Raw genomic sequence first — 21,288 nt, 5'->3', positions numbered from 1 at the left:
TTATTCTCAAAAAAATCGATTATTTAGTTTATTAGCCAAACATCTGAAAAAGCAAAAAATCGATTCCAACCCTTAAAATCGATTTTTTTCAAAAGCTAATATTTTGAGCTTTTTAGAAACGCTGATAAAAAAAAACTGGAGAAATTACATAAAAAGGTCCAAAAAAATTATAAAAAAGCACAAAATTTTATAAAAAAAAAAATCAAACTCCCTTCTCTTCTCTTTTTTTTTCTTAGTAAAATTCAAATTTTAAATCTTTAAAAAAGTTGTTAACATATATTAAGTTAAAATTAATTTTAAAAAAATAATATCCAAACAAATTACGTTATAATATAATCAATTATGATTAAAATCTACCACTTAATCAATTATTTTCATAATCTATTATATCCAACTGAAATCCAAACGGACCCAAAAACGTTCATCAGATTCAAAAGCTCTTTTAACATTTTTTTATCCAAACATAATTTTATATCTCGCAATAGATTGTTTACTTTCTATCCAAGGTTTGGGCTCTCCCAACATCAGGTAGAAAATAAACCAAACATACCAAACCTTCCCAAGTGGCGAAGTTTGAAGCTAACGTAACAAACCTAGATACCCACTTTCGGGCACCATGGCAGAAGGAGCCAGGCTCGAACGGTTCCTCCAGTGGCTACAGGTTGCTTGACACGGTTTCAATGAGCAATAGAAACATATATTTTGTTGCGTCTGTAACATTTTTAGTTTAAATTTTCTGGGTTATGAATTTAGGCGAATGGGGTTCAACTACAAGGTTGCGACATCAAGTATTGTGATTCCCGAAAAGGGTTTGGCATCTTTTCAACTAAAGATGTTTCTGATGGTAATCTGAATCTTCCAAACACTTCAATCAAGTATATTTAGAGATCATTTTACGTATGTTTGGCACGGGTCATCTTACGATTGCTTTGCTTGTTCTTCCAACAGTAGCTGAGAAAACGCAGGTTGAGCGTTGATTGAAGGAGTTGAGTTCTAAACTCGTAACTTTGTCATTGCTAGCTAAACCCAGAAAATGTACCACTGGATGTGGAATTCTGTTAGTGTGTCTGTTTTGGAATTTTGAATGCACACGCCCTGCTTTTGGAGCAAAAATAAGCAATAAATTAAGCAACTACAGGAAATTTGAAATACTTTTCCTTGTGATATTTGCTTGAAACATGATCCAATGAGTTTAACTAGAAAATGATATATTTAAATTCAACGATCTCAGAGTCAAGTAATACCTGTTAAAGGCATTTAGTTTAATGCTACCATTCAGAACTCAGTGTTTTATTTTTAAGGTCTATCCTAAGACATAAAAAAAGAAAAAAAGAAAAGAAAAAGGCTTCTTAAATAAAAGTTCACAAGTACGTTTCCCCCTCAAATATATCTCCTCTCAATAAGCTCATGAAATTAGAGAAATTAATGTTGAATAATCTGAAGCAGGGGTTCTATTGGTTGTTCCGCTAGATTTAGCAATAACTCCAATGAGAGTGTTGCAAGATCCTCTTCTTGGCCCAGAATGCAGGGCAATGTTTGAAGATGGAGAAGTAGATGACAGATTCTTGATGATTTTATTCCTGACTGTGGAACGCTTGCGTCATAATTCTTCATGGAAGCCGTATGTTTGGTTGATTGTGTTTGACTTTTTGTTGATAATTTTGCTTTACTCTTTGTTGTGAGTTTTACTTGCGGAAAATGAGATCAGGTACCTTGATATGCTTCCAGCGAATTTTGGAAATCCACTTTGGTTTAGTGATGACGATCTTCAAGAGCTGAGGGGAACAACTTTGTTCCGTGCTACTGAATTGCAGGTGGTTTATCTTCTGATCGATCATTTGATAACAACTAACCATTTCAACAAAACGTATGCTTCTCTTGCCAATTTAAGGACATATCGTGATTTAGAACTCATGAATTTTTGGCAAATAGGCAGGAGGCCTTTCATGTCTATGTTTAAATTTCAAATTTCATAAAGTAGGTTGTTCTTTTTGTGCTGAGCAACAAATTAGAGTCTGCTTTTTGCTAGTCACTTGAATAGTTGAATGGCACTGGGGGAATCTGTAGTTAATTTCTATGTTGGCATTATTATTCATACTTACTGCAGAAAAGGATAACATACAGATTGGGCTATATAAGAACCTGTCAATGACTTCACAGAAGTAGGGAGCAAGAGGCAAAGGAAATGAGTGCCTAATGAAATCTAATAAAGTAGGAAAATAAAAAAAAAGAGAGAGGAAGAAATCAGCATTCAATTTGCTTCACAAAGGCAGACAAAAACATAATATAAGTGGACCATAGTTGCTATCCTATCACACCATTTGCAGAAGGACTAGGTTTAATTACCTGAAGTCGCCTTTGAAGAAACTCCATTTGTGTTGCAATCTTAACGGGTTGGCAGAAATTTTGATCACGATGGAAGAGGCTTGACAGAAATTATGACATCTATGGTCACAAGAGAGACAAACAGATGCTGCAAATCAACAGAGGTGCTGGAGTTGGCCATTTCTAGATGCGTAGCAGCTGGTTTTGGCCTGTCAAGGCCTTTTGAGAGCAGTGAAGGGGTGTGTGGTGCCTTCCATCATACCAGAATATTGATGCCAAAATTTGGATTTTTTGTGCTATTTTTGCTTAGCATGTAGGTATGAATCAGGCCGCTGTGTGGATCTTATGCCATGAAGATTTTCAGACTACGGAGTGTTTGAATTCATACTATTAAAAAATGGGATTACATATTAATAAGGAGAGTAGGCTACAACAATCAGCTAATCACTCCACGAAACTAAGGAGCTGAAGACAACAAAATAAACGCCTACTAAAAACAAAGAACAAAGAAGAAGTCAGCATTGACATCTACTCCATAAAGGCAAATAAAAACACAAAATGATGGAATAATGGGTGATAAACGAAGGATTCCAAGGGTCTTTATGAAGTCCTGAACTTAAGTAGTAGAACATAATTGTAGTACTGATACGAGAACCAATATGATCGTTACCCAATCCCAAATACCAAACCTAGTTTTCTATTGCTGATTTCTGTGATGTGAAGGAGATCTGTATGGTTAAAATTTTGGCTGATTCAGATTTAGTTTGTTTGGTGTCGTCTGGGAAAGAATCAGATGTCAATTCTATTGCCAGCCTTTTCCTATCTCAGTTAATAGCATTTTTGAAAATTGTCTCGTCTTGCAGAAGAAAAACCTGCTGTCATTGTACGATACCAAAGTAAAGGCTTTGGTGAAGAAGATCTTGACCCTTAATGGGGATTCAGAGACGTATGTAATGGTTGACTTCATCTTGTCTTTCTTTTTAATGGGTTATTTACATTTGACATAATTGGATACTTGTTGAAATGTGAAGTATTATAATCTGTGGAGAGTAAGTATTGGCTTTTTATTTATAATATTATTTTTGTTCTGGGGACTATGATTTTGACATTCCTATTGTTCTGCAATGTTTTATTTGATTTATTTTTTTCATAATTTAACTGATATGAGAACCATGGAACTGCTTAGCACTGAGTAAAATACTCCCTCTGATTTCATTTATAAGGCACCTTCTAAAAGGTCTATTTAGTCCCATTTATAAGTCATAGTGCAGTTTTTTAGGTAGTATTTGAAAGATATTTTCAAAATTACCCTTTATGAGAGAGAACAAGTAACATAACATTACTTTTTAAATTTGTTATGTAGGGGCATATTTGGAATTCTATACACTTTTATTCCTTGTTTTTTTGTTTTTTGTTTTTGCATAAAGAGGGCAGGAGGAGTATGTTTGCAAATAGTCATTTCTTAGGTAAATTATAATCATTTACTAACACTGCTTCTTTTCTGTCTAATCTGTTTCACTAGTGAGGTGTGCTTTGAAGATTTCCTTTGGTATGTACTTCTCATGAACCTGTATTATTACGTTAAATAATTAATCTTTATAGATTTATGTCAACTCTCAGAACTTCAACCCTTGGAGGCTGATAGCAGATTCACTTTAATTCTAGGGCAAATTCAGTATTCTGGAGTCGTGCTTTGAACATCCCTTTTCCTCATTCTTTTGTATTTCCAAAAATGCAAGCACCTGAGAGTTTCATTTCAGTCAATGGACGTGTCAAGACTTTACTTAATGGTGAATATGGTGAAAATACAAGTCTATCATTTTCTCTCTTTCTTTAATTATATTCTGATTTATATTCAATTAATTTGATTGATCCTCTTTTAGCCTTTGCTGATTATAAGCCAATAATCATGGTAATATTGGAAAGTTTTCTCAGGAAGCCAGGTTAAAAAATCTGATGATGAAGTTGATGAGATGGCATGTAACACCATGCGAGGAGACCCAGTTTGGGTGGAGGGTCTTGTCCCAGGCATTGACTTTTGCAACCATGGTAGGCTGTTAAATGAAACCTATACATTTCAATTCACTTTATGGTTTTTAAGTCCCTTTCTTTTTGTTTATCCATTTTCTGATTTCCCCCTTTTGAATTTAGGGTTTAGATATAGCTAGAAGAAGAAAATTCCAGTCTCAGAGACGAAAGTCATTCTTAGACCTCTTTCATTTTCTTAGGTTGTTGATTGGCTTCCTGATGAACATCTGTAAACTGGTGCAATTTTCATGGAGAAGACTTATTTACTACATTTATTATGCACCAAAACAAGGAGCCTTTGCTGTTTTTCTTTCTCTACTTTCTCTGATCCCTTTATTTTAATAGTAATAATGGTGTCATATATTATCTGCTGGATCCTGATCCAGAAGGACGGTTGACAATTAGAAAGATGTCAAATAAATGTTTATTCCTTCTGTCTGACATTATAGCTAAAAAAGATTGTATCTGCAATTTGCAGCATGGTTTAACTTATAGTGGTAAATACAAGATACTTTGGAAACTTTTAAAACTGTAAATGGAGTTCAAATGTCTCACGTGAATTACCTTGATTGGCCTTTCAGATCTGAAGCCAATAGCTACTTGGGAAGTTGACGGAATTGGATCAATCACTCATGTTCCTTCTTCCATGTACCTTCTCTCTGGTAATGTTGTTGTATTGCGTTTTCAGTACGGCAACTATGCCCTTGTTAACTTCTGAATTTTGCTTTTTCTTGTTTGTGACATATTCCATTTCAATAGTTATCAATAATGTTCCTTTTTCTTCTCTGCCACTCCATTTGAGTGGCTTCATCATTCAACAAGATTACTTATATTTAATCATTTTTTTCTCAACTGTTAAGCTGCACAAAATCCCTTGGAGATTGGTCGAGAAATTACCATTAGTTATGGCAACAAAGGAAATGAGGTATTATTGCCCCATCCCAAGGTTAAAAACTAGAAGAAAAAAAATATGGTTTCAATTTCATGCATTATTATTTACAACAACAACAACAACAAGCCTTTATCCCACTAGGTGGGGTCGGCTACATGGATTGCAAGACGCCATTGTGCTCTATCATTTATTAAGCTTTTAGAAATATTATTAATTAAGAGATCACGTTCAACAACTTCCAAGAGTGTTCTCTTAGGCCTTCCTCTACCTCTCTTAATCGGACTCAAAGTTATATGTTCCACTCTTCTCACTGGTGCCTCCCTTGGTCTTCTTTGTACATGCCCAAACCATCTCAACCGATTTTCTACCATTTTTTCCTCAATAGGTGCCACCCTCACTTTTTCACGTATGTGCTCATTTCGAATTTTATCTTTACGTGTATGTCCGCACATCCATCGTAACATTCTCATCTCTGCTACTCCAACTTTATGCTCTTGCTGTCCCGTTAGAGCCCAACATTCACTACTATATAACATTGCCGGTCTGATAGCAGTACGATAAAACTTTCCTTTAAGTTTATTAGGCACCTTACGGTCACAAATAACTCCTTTAGCTTTTCTCCAATTAAACCACCCAGCTTGAATTCTATGTGAAATATCTCCACTGATTTCGCCATCATTTTGGATAATGGCTCCCAAATATCTAAACTTTTCCACTTGAGGTATAATTTGATCTCCCAATTTCACTTCCAAATTATTTTCGAATAGTCCTTTATCAAATTTACAATATAAATATTCCGTCTTACTTCTACTCAGACGAAAACCTTTCGACTCCAATGTCCTCCTCCATAACTCAAGTTTGCAATTAACCTCTTCTCTTGTCTCTGCTATAAGAACTATATCATCCGCGAAGAGCATACATTTCGGGATTTCCTCTTGAATATGTTCCGTCAAAACATTTAAAATCAAGTTGAACAAATAAGGACTCAGAGATGATCCCTGATGTAGCCCAATCTTTATAGGAAAATCCTTTGTTTGACCACTAGGCGTTCTTATACTAGTTTTTACCCCCTCATACATATCTTGTATGGCTTTAATATAAGCAATCCGTACTCCCTTTTTTTCCAACGCTTTCCAAAGCACTTCTCTTGGTATACGGTCATAAGCTTTTTCCAAATCAATAAAAACCATGTGTAGATCTTTATTTTTACAACGATACTTTTCCATTAATCCCCTTAGTAGATAAATCGCCTCTGTAGTTGATCTACCTGGCATAAAACCAAATTGATTCTCAGAAATACTTGTCTCCAATCTCAACCTGTGCTCAATTACTTTCTCCCACAATTTCATTGTGTGGCTCATGAGTTTAATCCCTCTATAGTTAGTACAATTCTGAATATCTCCTTTATTTTTATAAATAGGAATTAATGTACTTCTCCTCCACTCATCAGGCATTTTCTTGGACCGTAAAATCACATTAAATAACTTAGTTAACCATCTCACCCCTTCTTCACCTAAACATTTCCACGCTTCGATAGATATACAATCAGGTCCGTTAGCTCTACCATTTGCCATTTTCTTAAGAGCTTCCTTTACCTCCTTATCACGTATTTTTCGATAGAATGACAAATTTTGTTCTCCTTCACCAGTTACTAAATCCTCCAAGTTACTAGATGAATCCTCTCCATCATTGAAAAGTTTAGAAAAATAAGTCTCCCATCTATTTTTAATTTCATCATCTGTAACTAAAATTCTTCCCTCTTCATCCTTAATACACCTTACCTGTTCTAGATCTCTTGATTTTCTTTCCCTACTCTTGGCAATCTTATAAATATTTTGCTCTCCTTCCTTCGTCTCAAGGTTCTTATAAAATTCTTCAAAAGCTTTAGAACGAGCTTCACCCACAGCTCTCTTAGTTTCCTTCTTAGCCATACGGTACCTCTCCCAATTTTCCTCATTGTTACACAAATGTATGGCTTTAAAACAGTTCTTCTTATACTTGATTTTGTCCTGTACACTATTATTCCACCACCAAGACTCCTTATCTCTCGGACCAGGACCTTTCGATTCTCCCAAAACTACTTTTGCAACCTCCCGTATCTTTTTAGCCATATCCTCCCATATGATGTTAGCACTTCCCTGAGAATCCCAAATTCCTTTATCCAAAAGATTTCGCTTGAAAATATCTTGCTTCTCACCTTTTAATTGCCACCACCTAATCCTTGGTGTTACTACTTGTCGACGTTTTTGGATTTTACTCATAATACACACATCAAGGACTAGGACCCTATGTTGTGTCGTTACAGCATCTCCAGGGATCACCTTACAATTTTTACAAAGTTTTCTATCTGTGTTCCTAACCAAAAAAAATCAATCTGCGACCTTGAGGCTCCACTTTTGTAGGTGATGAGATGCTCATCTCTCTTCTTGAAACAAGTGTTGGCAATCTTAAAATCATACGCCAATGAGAAATCAAGAAGAGTTTGCCCTTCATTGTTTAGCTCTCCAAAACCAAAACCACCATGCACCCTCGCATACTGACCAGCTTCCCTCCCGACATGCCCATTAAAGTCTCCTCCAATAAAAATCTTTTCACTCTGTGGTATGTGTCGAATCAACCCCTCCAGATCCTCCCAAAATAATTCCTTAAGACTGGCTTCTATCCCGACTTGCGGCGCATAAGCGCTAACAATATTAACAGTCTCACGTCCAATTATCATTTTTAAAGAAATAATTCTGTCTCCAATTCTGCTAACTTCTACAACGTTCTTCTTCCACTCCTTATCTATAATGATGCCTACTCCATTGCGTGCACTTACTTTTCCTGTATACCAAAGTTTGAAACCTTGAATATCCTTAGCTTCTTCTCCACGCCATTTTGTTTCTTGCAAGCAAAGGATATTGATTTTCCTTTGAATCATAACCCCTACAACCTCTACAGATTTACAATTTAATGTCCCAACATTCCAAGTACCAAATCTAATTTTGCTCTTATGGACTAACTTCTTTAGCCGCGTGCGTCCAGAATGACGCGGTAGCCCTTGCTCATTTAACACTACATCCGGGCGCCGATGCAGCGGCTCTAACTCACTTATCACTGTACTCGAGCCATGCAGCGCGTTACTTACGGGCAACGACCTAGCATTAACATTATAACGTCTATTGTCCATGTTCATGATAGATTCAACAAATTTTTACATTGGCTGTTGATGGCCTAACACAACCCTCCTCCTTTACCCGGGCTTGGGACCGGCTATAAACATAGGCGGAGTTTCATGCATTATTATTTAGATTTGAAATATTACCTTTGTCCTGTATATGATGAAGTTTTGTATGTATTGTCACAACATCCTTTATCCATAAAAGACTTGCTGCTTTTCTCCATACGTGACCAAATCTAAATGTTCCTTCTCCCTTTAGCCTAAATTATGTAATACTGCATGACATCTTTTTTACATGTTTGTATTATCTTCTTTAACCATTCCTTTTATTGGGCTTTAGTGTTCAATGATTGAGGCCGAAAGACCTTCCAGATTTTAGTAAAAAGCTTCTCCTAAGACTTTTTCTTTTATTTGAATCCACATTTTCCATTTGCAAATCACTCTTTTACTTACAATTAGTGATATATTTGCAGATATGCTGTATGGATTTAGTTAGGGGACCTTCTTTTCAGTTTAATGCTGATTATACTTTACTCTTAAGTTCATTTCAACCGCTGAATGGTTTTAATTTCTTCTATTTGATGAAGGAACTTCTCTATCTGTATGGTTTCGTCATCAATGATAACCCAGATGACTATCTCATGGTAACAGCTTCCACTTGGCATGTACCTTGTACACCCTTAGCAAAATTTCTCTTTAGCACATTATTCCCCTTCTTTATCGTTGCCTATGGCATAATATATCATTTGCAACTGAAAGTAACTTTTCCGCCTTCATCTTCATAATGATACGTGATAAATATCTTTATTGATTTTTTTTTTGGCCAAAAATATTTTTAGTTAGTTGGAGTTTTGAACTAAAAAAAAAAAACATATTGTAATTGCCAATATTTAGTAAAATTCTAAGGTAGAATTGAGTGCGCATTGATTAGGCAAACTATATGTTATGTAATTGTAATATTAAAAGGTTAGTTACTGTTAGTTAATTAGAGTTAGTTAAGGGAAATAACCCTTGGGAAGTTATAAGGGTTAGGAGCCCTTAAATACTAGAGATACCTTTGTAATCCTTATGCTTTTCGCTTTTCCAATGGATTGTTCATATAACTCAGAATCTCTCATCTCTCTTTCCCTCCTATCTCTTTGTTCCTTCTCTCTTTTCTCTATTTCTCTCTCCTTCCCGTATTATTCTTCCGTATCAATATACAAGCGATGAAAAACATCATTCTGTCTTTTTTTTTTGGGGGGGGGGGGGGTTCAGTAAGGACTATTCTGATGTTGAATTTTTTTATTTCATTTTATATAAATATTTGTTATGATGAAATCTAGGTTGTCATAATGTTCTCTCAATGCCTGAAAATTGACTGAAAAGGACTTTTGGTGCTAGTATTGTGGCAATGTTGGTGCGAAGGCCAAAAGCATTTCTAATTTCTCCAAGTCTGATTACAAAACATGACTGTACTGCCTAATATGCTTGAGGACCTCAGCAGAACCACAGTTTGTTACTCTGCTGCATGGCGGTTGCTCCACTACCCTGACATGCATATGGTCCTGCTCTGATCTAAAGCTGACTTGGCAGCTTGCTACAATGCTACTAATCAGCCAATACACATACCCAGAAAGACAAGCATCACATAAATGACATAAATCATAAACGTTCAACCACATAAAAAGACTTCCTAAAACCAAGTATCAAATATTGTCTGCTTTTTTTTTTTTTTTTTGGGGGGGGGATTGTAGTTAAACTAGAGCAAATTTTAATGTTGGAAGTGTTAGGGATTTGGAAATATTCTTTATTGTAGATATTGTGTAATCATAATTAGCTTAATCAATAGGGTTTAGTGTTATAATGAACCGTTATGATAGAATCGCTTTAATTAAGACTAGAGGCCCCTGCTGCATGTGCTTGCGCAATGAAAATACACAATTCACCCACTTATCTTTACAACAAGGAAACATATAAATGCAATCATGTTGAAGTGATGTGCTGCAAGAAAAGTTTTAATTTTTATTGCAGTTTCAAATATACTTTTGAAATCGAAAATGTGCACATATTTCTGCTGCCTGGATTTTATCAAGTACTGTAAGATTTCATCTTAAGCCGTTCTGCAACTATAGTAGATCATAACTCAATCCAGTAGGCAGTTCAGCAACTATAACTGCATTTCGAATTTGCCCCTAGCCCTTAATATTGTCTCTGGTTGTTCTTCTGTTATTTGCTCTACCACAATCCGTGATTGAACTTTCACTTGATCACAGTTAATATGGTCTGATATATATCATAGCTCATCAAAGATGTTGGGTCCGTTTAGGTCCACTATCCAGCAGAAGCAATTGGTTCTATATCTTGCTCAGAATCCAAAAGTCAGCTTCTTGAAGCACAGGTATGCTAGTAATATATCCTCTGGACGACTTGTTATTTCTGTCAGAAGAATACCTTTTTAAGTTTGGCAGAGTTCTAGTAATTATCATTCCGGGTGTGTTATTTTGCTATTGTAAATTGATTGCTGTCTCTTGTTTATATTTACAGAAGGCTGAGATGAGATGTCTTTTACCCAAGACTTTGCTGGATCATGGGTTTTTTCCAGTAGGCACCAGAAAAGGTGGGGAAAATGACGAGTGCAAGGTGGACCAAGTTTGCAATTATAGTTGGAGTGGTCAACGGAGGACACCATCTTATGCAAAGAAGCTGGTTTTTCCTGAGAAGTTTATTACAGCCTTGAGGACCATTGCCATGCAGGAGGATGAGATCTTTAAAGTTTCCTTGCTGCTGGAAGAGGTGCATTTTTCTTTGTGATCAAAACTCTTCTTTTAATTTGCTTGGCGCATGATCATTAACGGTAGCACACTATTGCGAAAAGGGCTCTGGACTCTAACCCTTCGTTTGAATGAGAAGAAAAATAGGGAATGAGAAAAACATTTTTTGGGGGGGGGGTGTTCTCCTAAAAATAGTAAATATTTTTTTTTGGCTAATTTTGGAAAGTTCTCATTCCTATTTTCTTCCCACTTTTCCCTCTATCCAAACCAAGCCTCAGGTTGTGTGGTGCACTGCACACTGCACAGCAACCTTCAGATTTGAGGCGCTGCACACTTATTTAATACACATCTGATGGGGCCACTTTGGCCCTTTCTTTGACATGCCTTCCCTGTTTCCTGTCATTAGAGTTCCTGGGCCTTTTTTCATATAAACATGGCCCACCAGCCTATTGGGCTCACCAGAGAATTGGGGATCTCTAATGCAGCTACGATTTTCAGTTTCTGTAACTGCCTTTTGATCGCATAGCTGAGAGCAAACAATACATATAATAATTGTATTGTTTTTCTTGTTTGGCCATGAAGAGTGTTAAGGGTGTATTACCCTCTCTGAGGGGCTGACAAAAAATGATCAGAAGGCATGCATCTATAAATGACGCTATGATCATGCAGTGTTTATAAGGTAGCAAGTATATGATTGAATGTATTTTCTTGAGCGAGAGATTGCAAAAAATAAAATCTTGATCAATTAGAAAGTAGTTCCCTTTTGTCCTTCAACACATCAACAGTTGAATTATGTATTGTTGTGCGTGATAAAAGAATCAGATAGTGAGTGAATAACAATACTTGCATGCTTCCCTTGTGGATTGACAGGATGATAGAAGTTCATTATTGGTATATAAAAGATGGAAGAAGGATTTAAGTCAAAATACAGCATTGAAGTTAGTCAATAAGGGAGTTATTCATGCTGAATAACTACTTATGTGCTGTCAGTATTTTAATAGTTGATAAGGGAGTTATTCATGCTGAATAACTACTTCTTATGTGCTGTCAGGATTTTAATATTGCGGTTCATGTTTCTTATCTTAAGAATGCTGAGTTGTCAAGTTTTAGGATGTCAGTTTGTGTGTGCTGTCAAGTTACGGTTGTAACTGCCACTTCATGGTGTTATTTAATTGTAAGTTAATTGAGGAATGTATAAGGATGATTTCTGACTCTTTGTTTGGAGATTCTCCCTCTTGGCTTTGTCTAATTTGAACAAGATCCTTGTCCAGATTTAGATAAAGATTAACTTTCCTATTTTGTCATCAAGACTTAACACAGGACCATATCTGTGGGAATATTATGTCATTATTGTGAATAATTAGCATTTATTAGGATCATTAATTAGGCTTTATTAGTATTTATTAGCTTTTATCTCTCTTGATGTATATATATAGGACCAGTTTGTACATTAGAAAAGGTATGAGATAATATAATTTTTCCTCTCTGAAAATTCCACATGGTATTAGAGCATTAGGCTCAAAATATCAAATTAAATTAGTTTTGGAATGGTTAGAATGAGGCCGCCTGAACAGTATGTGACGGTGTTTGTGTGGATAATGGTGGAGTGAGTTTTGAATCTCACCGCCACCCTAGACATACTCAAGAGGCTCCGAACGGCAAAACCCAGGACGGCGATGGCGAAGGGCGGCTCCGTTAAGGATGCAATCTTCTCAGACAGCAACGACGCACTCTCTCCGGCCAGATCCAGCACAATCCAGTGTATGGGCACATCATCTTCGAGCCATATCAGGTCGTATGGTGTTGTTAGTGCCCTGTTTTGTTGGGTTTGGAGTTATATTGGGTTGTGGCTTCTATTTTCAACAACAACAACAACAAGCCTTTATCCCACTAGGTGGGGTCGGCTACATGGATTGCAAGACGCCATTGTGCTCTATCATTTATTAAGCTTTTAGAAATATTATTAATTAAGAGATCACGTTCAACAACTTCCAAGAGTGTTCTCTTAGGCCTTCCTCTAACTCTCTTAATCGGACTCAAAGTTATATGTTCCACTCTTCTCACTGGTGCCTCCCTTGGTCTTCTTTGTACATGCCCAAACCATCTCAACCGATTTTCTACCATTTTTTCCTCAATAGGTGCCACCCTCACTTTTTCACGTATGTGCTCATTTCGAATTTTATCTTTACGTGTATGTCCGCACATCCATCGTAACATTCTCATCTCTGCTACTCCAACTTTATGCTCTTGCTGTCCCGTTAGAGCCCAGCATTCACTACTATATAACATTGCCGGTCTGATAGCAGTACGATAAAACTTTCCTTTAAGTTTATTAGGCACCTTACGGTCACAAATAACTCCTTTAGCTTTTCTCCAATTAAACCACCCAGCTTGAATTCTATGTGAAATATCTCCACTGATTTCGCCATCATTTTGAATAATGGCTCCCAAATATCTAAACTTTTCCACTTGAGGTATAATTTGATCTCCCAATTTCACTTCCAAATTATTTTCGAATAGTCCTTTACCAAATTTACAATATAAATATTCCGTCTTACTTCTACTCAGACGAAAACCTTTCGACTCCAATGTCCTCCTCCATAACTCAAGTTTGCAATTAACCTCTTCTCTTGTCTCTGCTATAAGAACTATATCATCCGCGAAGAGCATACATTTCGGGATTTCCTCTTGAATATGTTCCGTCAAAACATTTAAAATCAAGTTGAACAAATAAGGACTCAGAGATGATCCCTGATGTAGCCCAATCTTTATAGGAAAATCCTTTGTTTGACCACTAGGCGTTCTTATACTAGTTTTTACCCCCTCATACAAATCTTGTATGGCTTTAATATAAGCAATCTGTACTCCCTTTTTTTCCAACGCTTTCCAAAGCACTTCTCTTGGTATACGGTCATAAGCTTTTTCCAAATCAATAAAAACCATGTGCACTTCTCTTGGCTTCTATTTTCAGTTTACCAAAAAGTTTTTCCCTCATTTGAAGTGCTAGGAGTGGTGTTGTGGCTACTTTTATGTAGTGTTGTACATAATTCCAGTTCTGCACCCATGGCATTAGTGGCAAAAAGAGGGTCTTTTCTTTAGGCTTAAAGACGACTTGAAGTGCAATGGTCTGGATCGTGGATTCCGGGGCATCTGATCATATGACTAATTGTCATCAATTGTTCACCACTTACACCCCATGTGCTGGAAATATTAAAGTGAAAATTGCAAACAGCTCCTTAGCACCGGTGGCCGGAAAAGGGAGTATCCGTATATCAGATTCTATTATTTTGGAATCTGTCCTTCACGGGCTAAAACTTGACTATAATTTACTTTCAATCAGTCAATTGACCAGGCACTCAAATTGTTTTGCTAAATTTCTCCCGTCACATTGTGTGTTTCAGGATCTATCATTTGGTGTGACAATCGACAATGTCAAAGAATATGAGGGGCTCTACTATTTAGAGGTCGTCACTCGATTGGATAACCCACCTGTTGTTGGTAATTTTGCATCTACCTCTAAAGTTCATGATTTTATGTTATGGCATAAGAGAATGGCTCACCCTAATTTTTATTACCTTTAGCGGTTGTTTCCAACCTTATGCCTGACCTTGAATTATGGTGAAATCCAATGTGAGGTATGTAAACTTGCCAAACACCATCGAACTTCCTTTTCTAGAGCGAAATACACACCTACCAAATCTTTCACAACCATCCACAGTGATTTGTGGGGACCATCTCGCATTTCAAACCGCACTCAAACAAAATGGTTCATCTCCTTCATTGATGACCATACTCGTATTTGTTGGGTTTACCTTTTGAAAAACAAGTCCGAGGCTACATCCACATTCATGAGTTTTTTCACCATGATCAAAAACCAATTCAACACTAGCATTCGAGTTTTACACACCAATAATGGCATTGAATACTTAAACTAATCTTTTGAGTAATTTTCTTCAAATGCATGGGATTGTCCATATCAGTACGTGTGCCCATGCACCCCAACAAAATGGGGTCACGGAAAGAAAAAATAGACATATCCTTGAAGTTGCAAGAGCACTCATGTTCACTTGCAACGTGCCAAAGTTTTATTGGGGAGATGCCATTTTAACCGCAACCTATCTCATCAACCGAAGGCTTAGTCGAATATTAGCCTTTGAAACTCCTCTCCAAAAATTGCCGAGTGTTTTTCCTACATCTCACATTGAAACCAAACTTCCGCTTCGTGTGTTTGGGTGCACAACCTTTGTTCATATCCACCAAAGTAGTAAACTTGAACCTTGAGCTATCAAGTGTATCTTCCTTGACTATTCTCCTACTCAAAGAGGATATAAATGCTTTGATCCTGTTTCTAAACGCATCCTTGTAAGCCTCGATGTTACTTTCCATGAAGACACTCCTTTTTATTCCAATTCCTCAATTTAGGGGGAGAATATAGGTGAATCTCAGATTTGGGAACTAGAACCTAACGCTGAATATATACTTCTTGAGTCCGTGTCTCCTTTACCAGAACTATCACCCTTACCTTTGTCCAACATCCCACCTTCACCAACCTCTTCTTTTATGCCAAAGTTTGAGGAAAACAAGAAAACAGAGGAAGATATGGAAAAACCACAAAAGGGGGAGTTGTTAGTTTACACTCTCAAAAGAAGAAAACAAAAGATAGTGAGCAACTTGTACTTGAGGCACCAAGAGAGTCAGAACCAGAGGTAGTCCCTGAAGCTGACATACCAAGGATTGATCCATCTAGTAAGCCAGATGACTTAGAACAAAGAAGTGAATCTACTTATCTTGATTTACCTATTGCCCTTCGGAAACAACCTCGGTCTTGTACTTTGCATCCGATTCTGAAGCATGTGTCCTACAAGGCACTCTGTCCTAGTTACTGAGCCTTCATCACTAATTTGGATGAAGTTATTATTCCTAACAACATCCAAGAGGCATCGGAAATACCAAAATGGAGAAATGCAGTTATGAAGGAAATGAGAGCTTTGGAGAAAAATGAAACATGGGAGATTGTTGAAAGACTTAGAGGTAAGAAACTGGTTAGTTGCAAGTGGGTCTTTATCCCAAAGTATAAGGCTGATAGCACACTTGACAAGTTGAAAGCACGGTTAGTAGCAAGAGGTTTCACCCAGACTTATAGTATAGACTACAAAGAGACGTTTGCGCCAGTGGGAAAACTGAACACTATAAGAATTCTATTGTCAATGGCAGCCAACCTTGAATGGCATCTTCATCAACTAGATATCAAAAATGCTTTTCTAAATGGAGAATTGAAGGAAGAAGCCTACATGACTTTACCTCCTGGGTTTGATAGAGGCAGAAATGACAAAGTATGCTGGCTGAAAAAATCACTGTATGGCTGGAAATAGTCACCTAGGGCATGGTTTAACAGATTCTCAAAGGTCCTGAAGTTAGAAGGCTATAAGCAAGGATTGTCAGATCATACGATGTTTGTTAAGGCTGAGGGAGCTAAGAAGTACATCCTCATTGTGTACACTGATGATATAATCCTTATAGGAGATCATGTTGATGAAATAACAAGGATAAAAACTGTCCTTGGTAAGGAATTTGAAGTTAAGGATTTTGAAAACTTGAAATATTTTCTCGGGATGGAAGTTGCTAGGTCAAAACGAGGAATATATGTATCTTAGAGGAAGTATATACTTGATCTTCTCAGGGAAACTGGCATGTTGGGTTGTAAACCTGAGGAAACTCCTATTGTGGTCTTGAAAAAGAAGAAGCCACCTAAGAAAAGTGGCACTGAGGAGTTAGAAGGAGAAGACAACTCTGATAATGAAGTTGAAGAAGAAGAAGACAAGGAGAAAGAAGAAACCATTGATAAAGATAGATATTAGAGATTGGTTGGGAAGCTGATTTATTTATCCCATACGAGGCCAGATATTGCTTTTGCTGTCAGTGTAGTGAGTCAATGCATGTGTGATCCAAGGAAGAGACACCTGGAAGCTGTAGGATTCTTAGATACCTTAAGGGCATACTTGGTAAGGGATTGTTATTCAAGAAGCATGATCAAAGGATAATTGAGATTTACACCGATGCAGACTGGGGGGGACCTATGGAGACAGAAGATCCACCTCTGGTTATTGTTCATTTGTGTGGGGAAACTTAGTAACTTGGAAAAGTCAAAAGCAAAGAGTTGTATCCAGAAGCAGTGTTGAATCAAAATTGAGAGTATTAGCTCAAGGAATTATAGAAGAACTATGGATAAGAAGGGTCATGGAAGAAATACAAGTCAGAGTTGATCCACTAATGAAATGAAATTGTATTGTGATAATAAGGCTGCTATAAGCATGGCATTGAATCCTGTACAGCATGAGAGATCTAAACATGTTGAAGTGGGTAGACATTTCATTAGAGAAAAAGTAGAAGGAGGCATTGTATGTTTGACATACCTACCTACAAAGTTACAAGCTGCAGATGTACTAACCAAGGGACTACCCAAGCCTACATTTGAGAGTTGTATAAGCAAGTTGAACATGATTAGCATCTATGATCCAACTTGAGGGGGAGTGTGGGAATATTATGTCATTATTGTGAATAATTAGCATTTATTAGGATCATTAATTAGGCTTTATTAGTATTTATTAGCTTTTATCTCTCTTGATGCATATGTATAGGATCAGTTTGTACACATTAGAAAAGGTATGAGATAATAAAATTTTTTCTCTCTGAAAATTCCACAATATCAAATCAAAATTTTGAAATTTTTAAAGGTTTTGTCACATTTTAAAGAGAAGGAATAGAAAGGGAGGTTTTTTTTTCTTTTCTTTTTTTTTTAAAAATCATAGGAGAAGTAGAAAGAATAAAGATAATGAAATAAATAGAAAGAATAAAGATAGAACGGGGAGAAGCAAACCAACCTGATTCATTTTCTTCCATTTCCAGTCTTAATGAAAGTGGCAACACATATGCAGGCTAAATTTCTAGGTCTGAGCTAAATGTATTCATATCTGGGATTCAAAACACTATATTCCCTCCTTTTGAGGCAAATATATAAGCATTCTATTCAATTATTTATTTATATCTGAATCCAACGTTTTAACTTAATTTTTTTCCCTAAAGCTTCTTGGATCTGGAGGGGAGAGACAACTATCGGATACGGATGTTCAATCCGCAGTATGGGAGGTCTGTGGTGATTCTGGAGCCTTCCAGTTGCTTGTTGATCTTCTTCGAGTTAAGTAAGTGCCAGGAAATAGTTAATAATTTTTGACAGATTTTCCTGAAGTATAACCGATATACTGATGTTTCTTGAAACTTGCATTTTGCAAATGAATTGTGCTCATTGTGCTATGTGGCATGTCCCATATTGTGAAAAATGGATCTCGCTTAGTTTGGACTTTAAGGTATATCCTGTGAGTAATACCTTAACTAATTTCACTGCATGTAGGTTAATGGATCTTGAAGAGGGCTCTGGAACGGAGGAAAGCGACACAAATTTGCTGAACAAGGCCCTTATTATTGATAGCCGGTATGATAACCAACAGTTGAGGAACAGTTCATGGTAGAAATTAATTTCCTTGCTTGTAGTATTTTGACTTGTACCTATGAATTGCTAGGTAGAAGAAAAAAGATAAATTTTGGTATATGTCATGAATCCATTGCATTGCACATCCTTTCACAGACAGCAGCATTAGCGAAATGAGAGAAGGGGCTAGGATATACGGCGAGGGCCTCGCCACTAGAGCACCTGAGTTTCTATAACCGTATTCCTTGTTAACACTGTGTCTTTCTTTTAACCTATAAAACATTTTATCAATCATCAATCTTATGCACCGCTGATCTTCATTTAGCGCATTCAAAGAGGGGAGTTTACGGTAGTTTAGTATCTTGAATCTACTATATTTACTCTTTTTTGTCACTTAATATGTTGTTAGTTTTCTTCTTCCATGTCATCGTTCTCTTTCTAAAATGTCTTTTAAACCTGCAGCAACACCGATGAGACTGAGGAGCACAAGTTCATGAGTAGAAACAAATGGTCTTCTATAGTATATCGACGAGGGCAAAAGCAAGCAACTCGCTTATTCTTGAAGGAAGCAGAACACGCTCTGCAATTATCCCTAGATGAAGAAGATAGATAGATAAGCCTGTTGTGGTGTCCTTTTTCCCTTTTAACATTTGTCACTTTGGGAGACTGAGGTCTGACTCTTACTGGGCGAGATCAATAAGTTAAACATTCCTTTAAATTAAAAAAAAGAATGCTTGTCTTTTGATTAAAAAAAAAAAAAGTTAAGCATTCCTTGTTAACTTGCATCTGATGTTTTGGCTTTCCCATCTCCATTTTCTGGCGTTTCATGGTTCCTTTGCCATTTCTATTTTTTGGGGGCTTTTGTCTCTGTATTTCGGCTTTAGCAGCTCAATGGGGACGAAATCTGGTTCAATCCGAATATCTCAATCCAAACAAATGGGTCAAGCCATTGCACCTATACTCTAATAGCAGCATGCGTATAATGAAAAGAGGGGGGAATTTGGTCAACAGGGTTTGTCTAGAGTCCTTGGACCAATATATATATATCGCCACATCCATATGTTTTGCTCGAGTCTTGCTTCCAAATGAACATCAAATTTGGGGAAATGGAACATATTTCATCCCATCAATCATCATCACAAGTAACAGTAGAAAAGTTAGAAACAGCCAAAATTTAATAAAATTTAAACGTGACATTCATTTCTTTCCCTATTTGTGCTGAAACATAGTTTGAAAAATTAGCACACATCCCTGTTTCAACATACACATACGTTGTCAAAAATTAGCATACATCCCATCTATGCTTGTCACATGCTGAAGGGACCATCCGAGAGAGTAAGAAGCAGCTGCGGCTATGGATCCATTGAAGAGAGTGATAGCAACAGAGGAGACATAGTTCTTGCATTCCTTGCCTTTGCTAACCCCAAAAGATCAAGAACTGGTGCAGTGACAATGCAAGATCCCATGAACTTCACAGAATCATTGTCTGTGAATGGTATGAAAACGACGACAGAGAGCAGAGAAGCAGCGCCGAACGCCATGAATGAAACAAAGGTCGAGGCCATTCTTCCATTGCTGAACTTCTCCATCTGCTGGTAGCATTTCTTTGTTAGTTTCCATTCTCTGGTCCACCGAGATGTTCTTATATTTTGCAAACAAGTTCACAACCTTCCGACAAGAGATCAAGTTCGGTAAGTTGATCCCCAACTATTTTGTTCAAATAAGCAGCCAACCAATGTTACAATGATGAACCATTTCATAGTACTTAAGGATATACTTCTCTTGTAACTGTGGACAATTTCATTGCGTAGATCCTACAGACACATTCAGTTTAAAACGTCAACTTTTTCCTAACAGTTGCATTAAAACATAATAGAATTGATCAAATCATTACTCAAACAAAGTTTTAGCACAAAATAGTTCATCATTTTGGCATGCATTTACATTTTTGTCAAAATTTATATGTACATATAATAGATTAAAGCAAATGAGTGGTGACAAAGCAAATCCTAAGAGTATTGAATGACACTCTTCAAGTGAACCATAAGAATCAAATCAATTTTGATTTAACCTAGATTTATCTGTCAAAAATGCTATACGGACTGGATAAAATGGTAAATTTTCTCTCGAACATACCATGGTTGCATCGCTACTTTCCATCCCAAGAGCTTCATGGGGTCTGATTAACTCCTTTTGCTCTTCACTTCTCTGGCTCATGACATCCCACTTTGTCGCTTGCCTTTTTTCGAAAAACACGTCTTGCTCGGCCTTGCTTGACAAGAAGTCCCCAAAGACCCATTGATATTGCATCTGCTACAAGTTTTGCAAACCCCAGAACTAGCACATCCACTGTGAATACATTATTACAGCACTGAAGTTAGTAAATTGATCAAATTTGCAAAGGATGAGCTGCAAATTTTTTATTGCAACTTGATAGAAATGTGTTGTATTTCTTGGCATGAAAACCAAAATGCAGATAAATAAAATTTAGCTCTTTTAATTCAGGCTTCCCATCATCATTTTGTTAAATCTAATTTTGATATCACTTGTTAGGCTGGCGAAGAATCTTGAAAAGAGGGATAATCCTGAAAAGTGATTATTGTTGTTCATTTATTTATTTTATTTGATCCGTTGTTCTTGTATA

The 21,288-nt window shown here is 36.7% G+C and overlaps 2 protein-coding genes across 10 annotated transcripts; one reads left to right on the top strand and one right to left on the bottom strand.

Moving 5' to 3' along the window:
• The first annotated feature begins 473 nt into the window (after positions 1–473).
• Positions 474–19,429, top strand: LOC129290853 (uncharacterized). 8 transcript variants are annotated; one of them, XR_008588582.1, is made up of 17 exons: positions 477–661; positions 754–844; positions 1,447–1,621; positions 1,709–1,814; positions 3,189–3,271; positions 3,848–3,874; positions 3,991–4,124; positions 4,252–4,374; positions 4,935–5,015; positions 5,214–5,278; positions 8,993–9,049; positions 10,714–10,785; positions 10,932–11,180; positions 14,560–14,656; positions 18,242–18,357; positions 18,567–18,647; positions 19,107–19,167. XR_008588582.1 is itself a non-coding variant. In XM_054927905.1 (16 exons), the coding sequence occupies exons 1-16, from the start codon at positions 617–619 to the stop codon at positions 19,255–19,257; spliced, it is 1,680 nt and encodes a 559-aa protein (XP_054783880.1). In that variant the 5' UTR covers positions 485–616; the 3' UTR covers positions 19,258–19,429. The 8 variants fall into 8 exon arrangements, 7 of the variants coding, with proteins under 7 accessions (XP_054783884.1, XP_054783880.1, XP_054783878.1 ...); XM_054927905.1 differs by lacking the exon at positions 14,560–14,656 and having other exon boundaries at positions 485–661; positions 3,991–4,115; positions 18,567–18,680; positions 19,107–19,429; XM_054927903.1 differs by lacking the exon at positions 14,560–14,656 and having other exon boundaries at positions 485–661; positions 18,567–18,680; positions 19,107–19,429.
• Positions 19,430–19,786: 357 nt separating this feature from the next.
• LOC129290855 (uncharacterized) lies at positions 19,787–21,071 on the bottom strand. Of its 2 annotated transcripts, none has more exons than XM_054927911.1 (2): positions 20,781–21,071; positions 19,787–20,458 (listed from the first exon to the last, which is right to left on the bottom strand). In XM_054927911.1, the coding sequence occupies exons 1-2, from the start codon at positions 20,952–20,954 to the stop codon at positions 20,327–20,329; spliced, it is 306 nt and encodes a 101-aa protein (XP_054783886.1). In that variant the 5' UTR covers positions 20,955–21,071; the 3' UTR covers positions 19,787–20,326. The 2 variants fall into 2 exon arrangements, with proteins under 2 accessions (XP_054783886.1, XP_054783885.1); XM_054927910.1 differs by having other exon boundaries at positions 19,787–20,312.
• Positions 21,072–21,288: the final 217 nt, after the last annotated feature.

Source organism: Prosopis cineraria, unplaced genomic scaffold, assembly GCF_029017545.1.
Source record: "Prosopis cineraria cultivar Desert tree isolate PC_DT_omini unplaced genomic scaffold, ASM2901754v1 PC13, whole genome shotgun sequence".
NCBI classification, from domain to species: Eukaryota; Viridiplantae; Streptophyta; class Magnoliopsida; order Fabales; family Fabaceae; genus Prosopis; species Prosopis cineraria.
The sequence above is the reverse complement of the archived record's forward strand: the minus strand, read 5'-3'. Positions and strand labels throughout refer to the sequence as shown.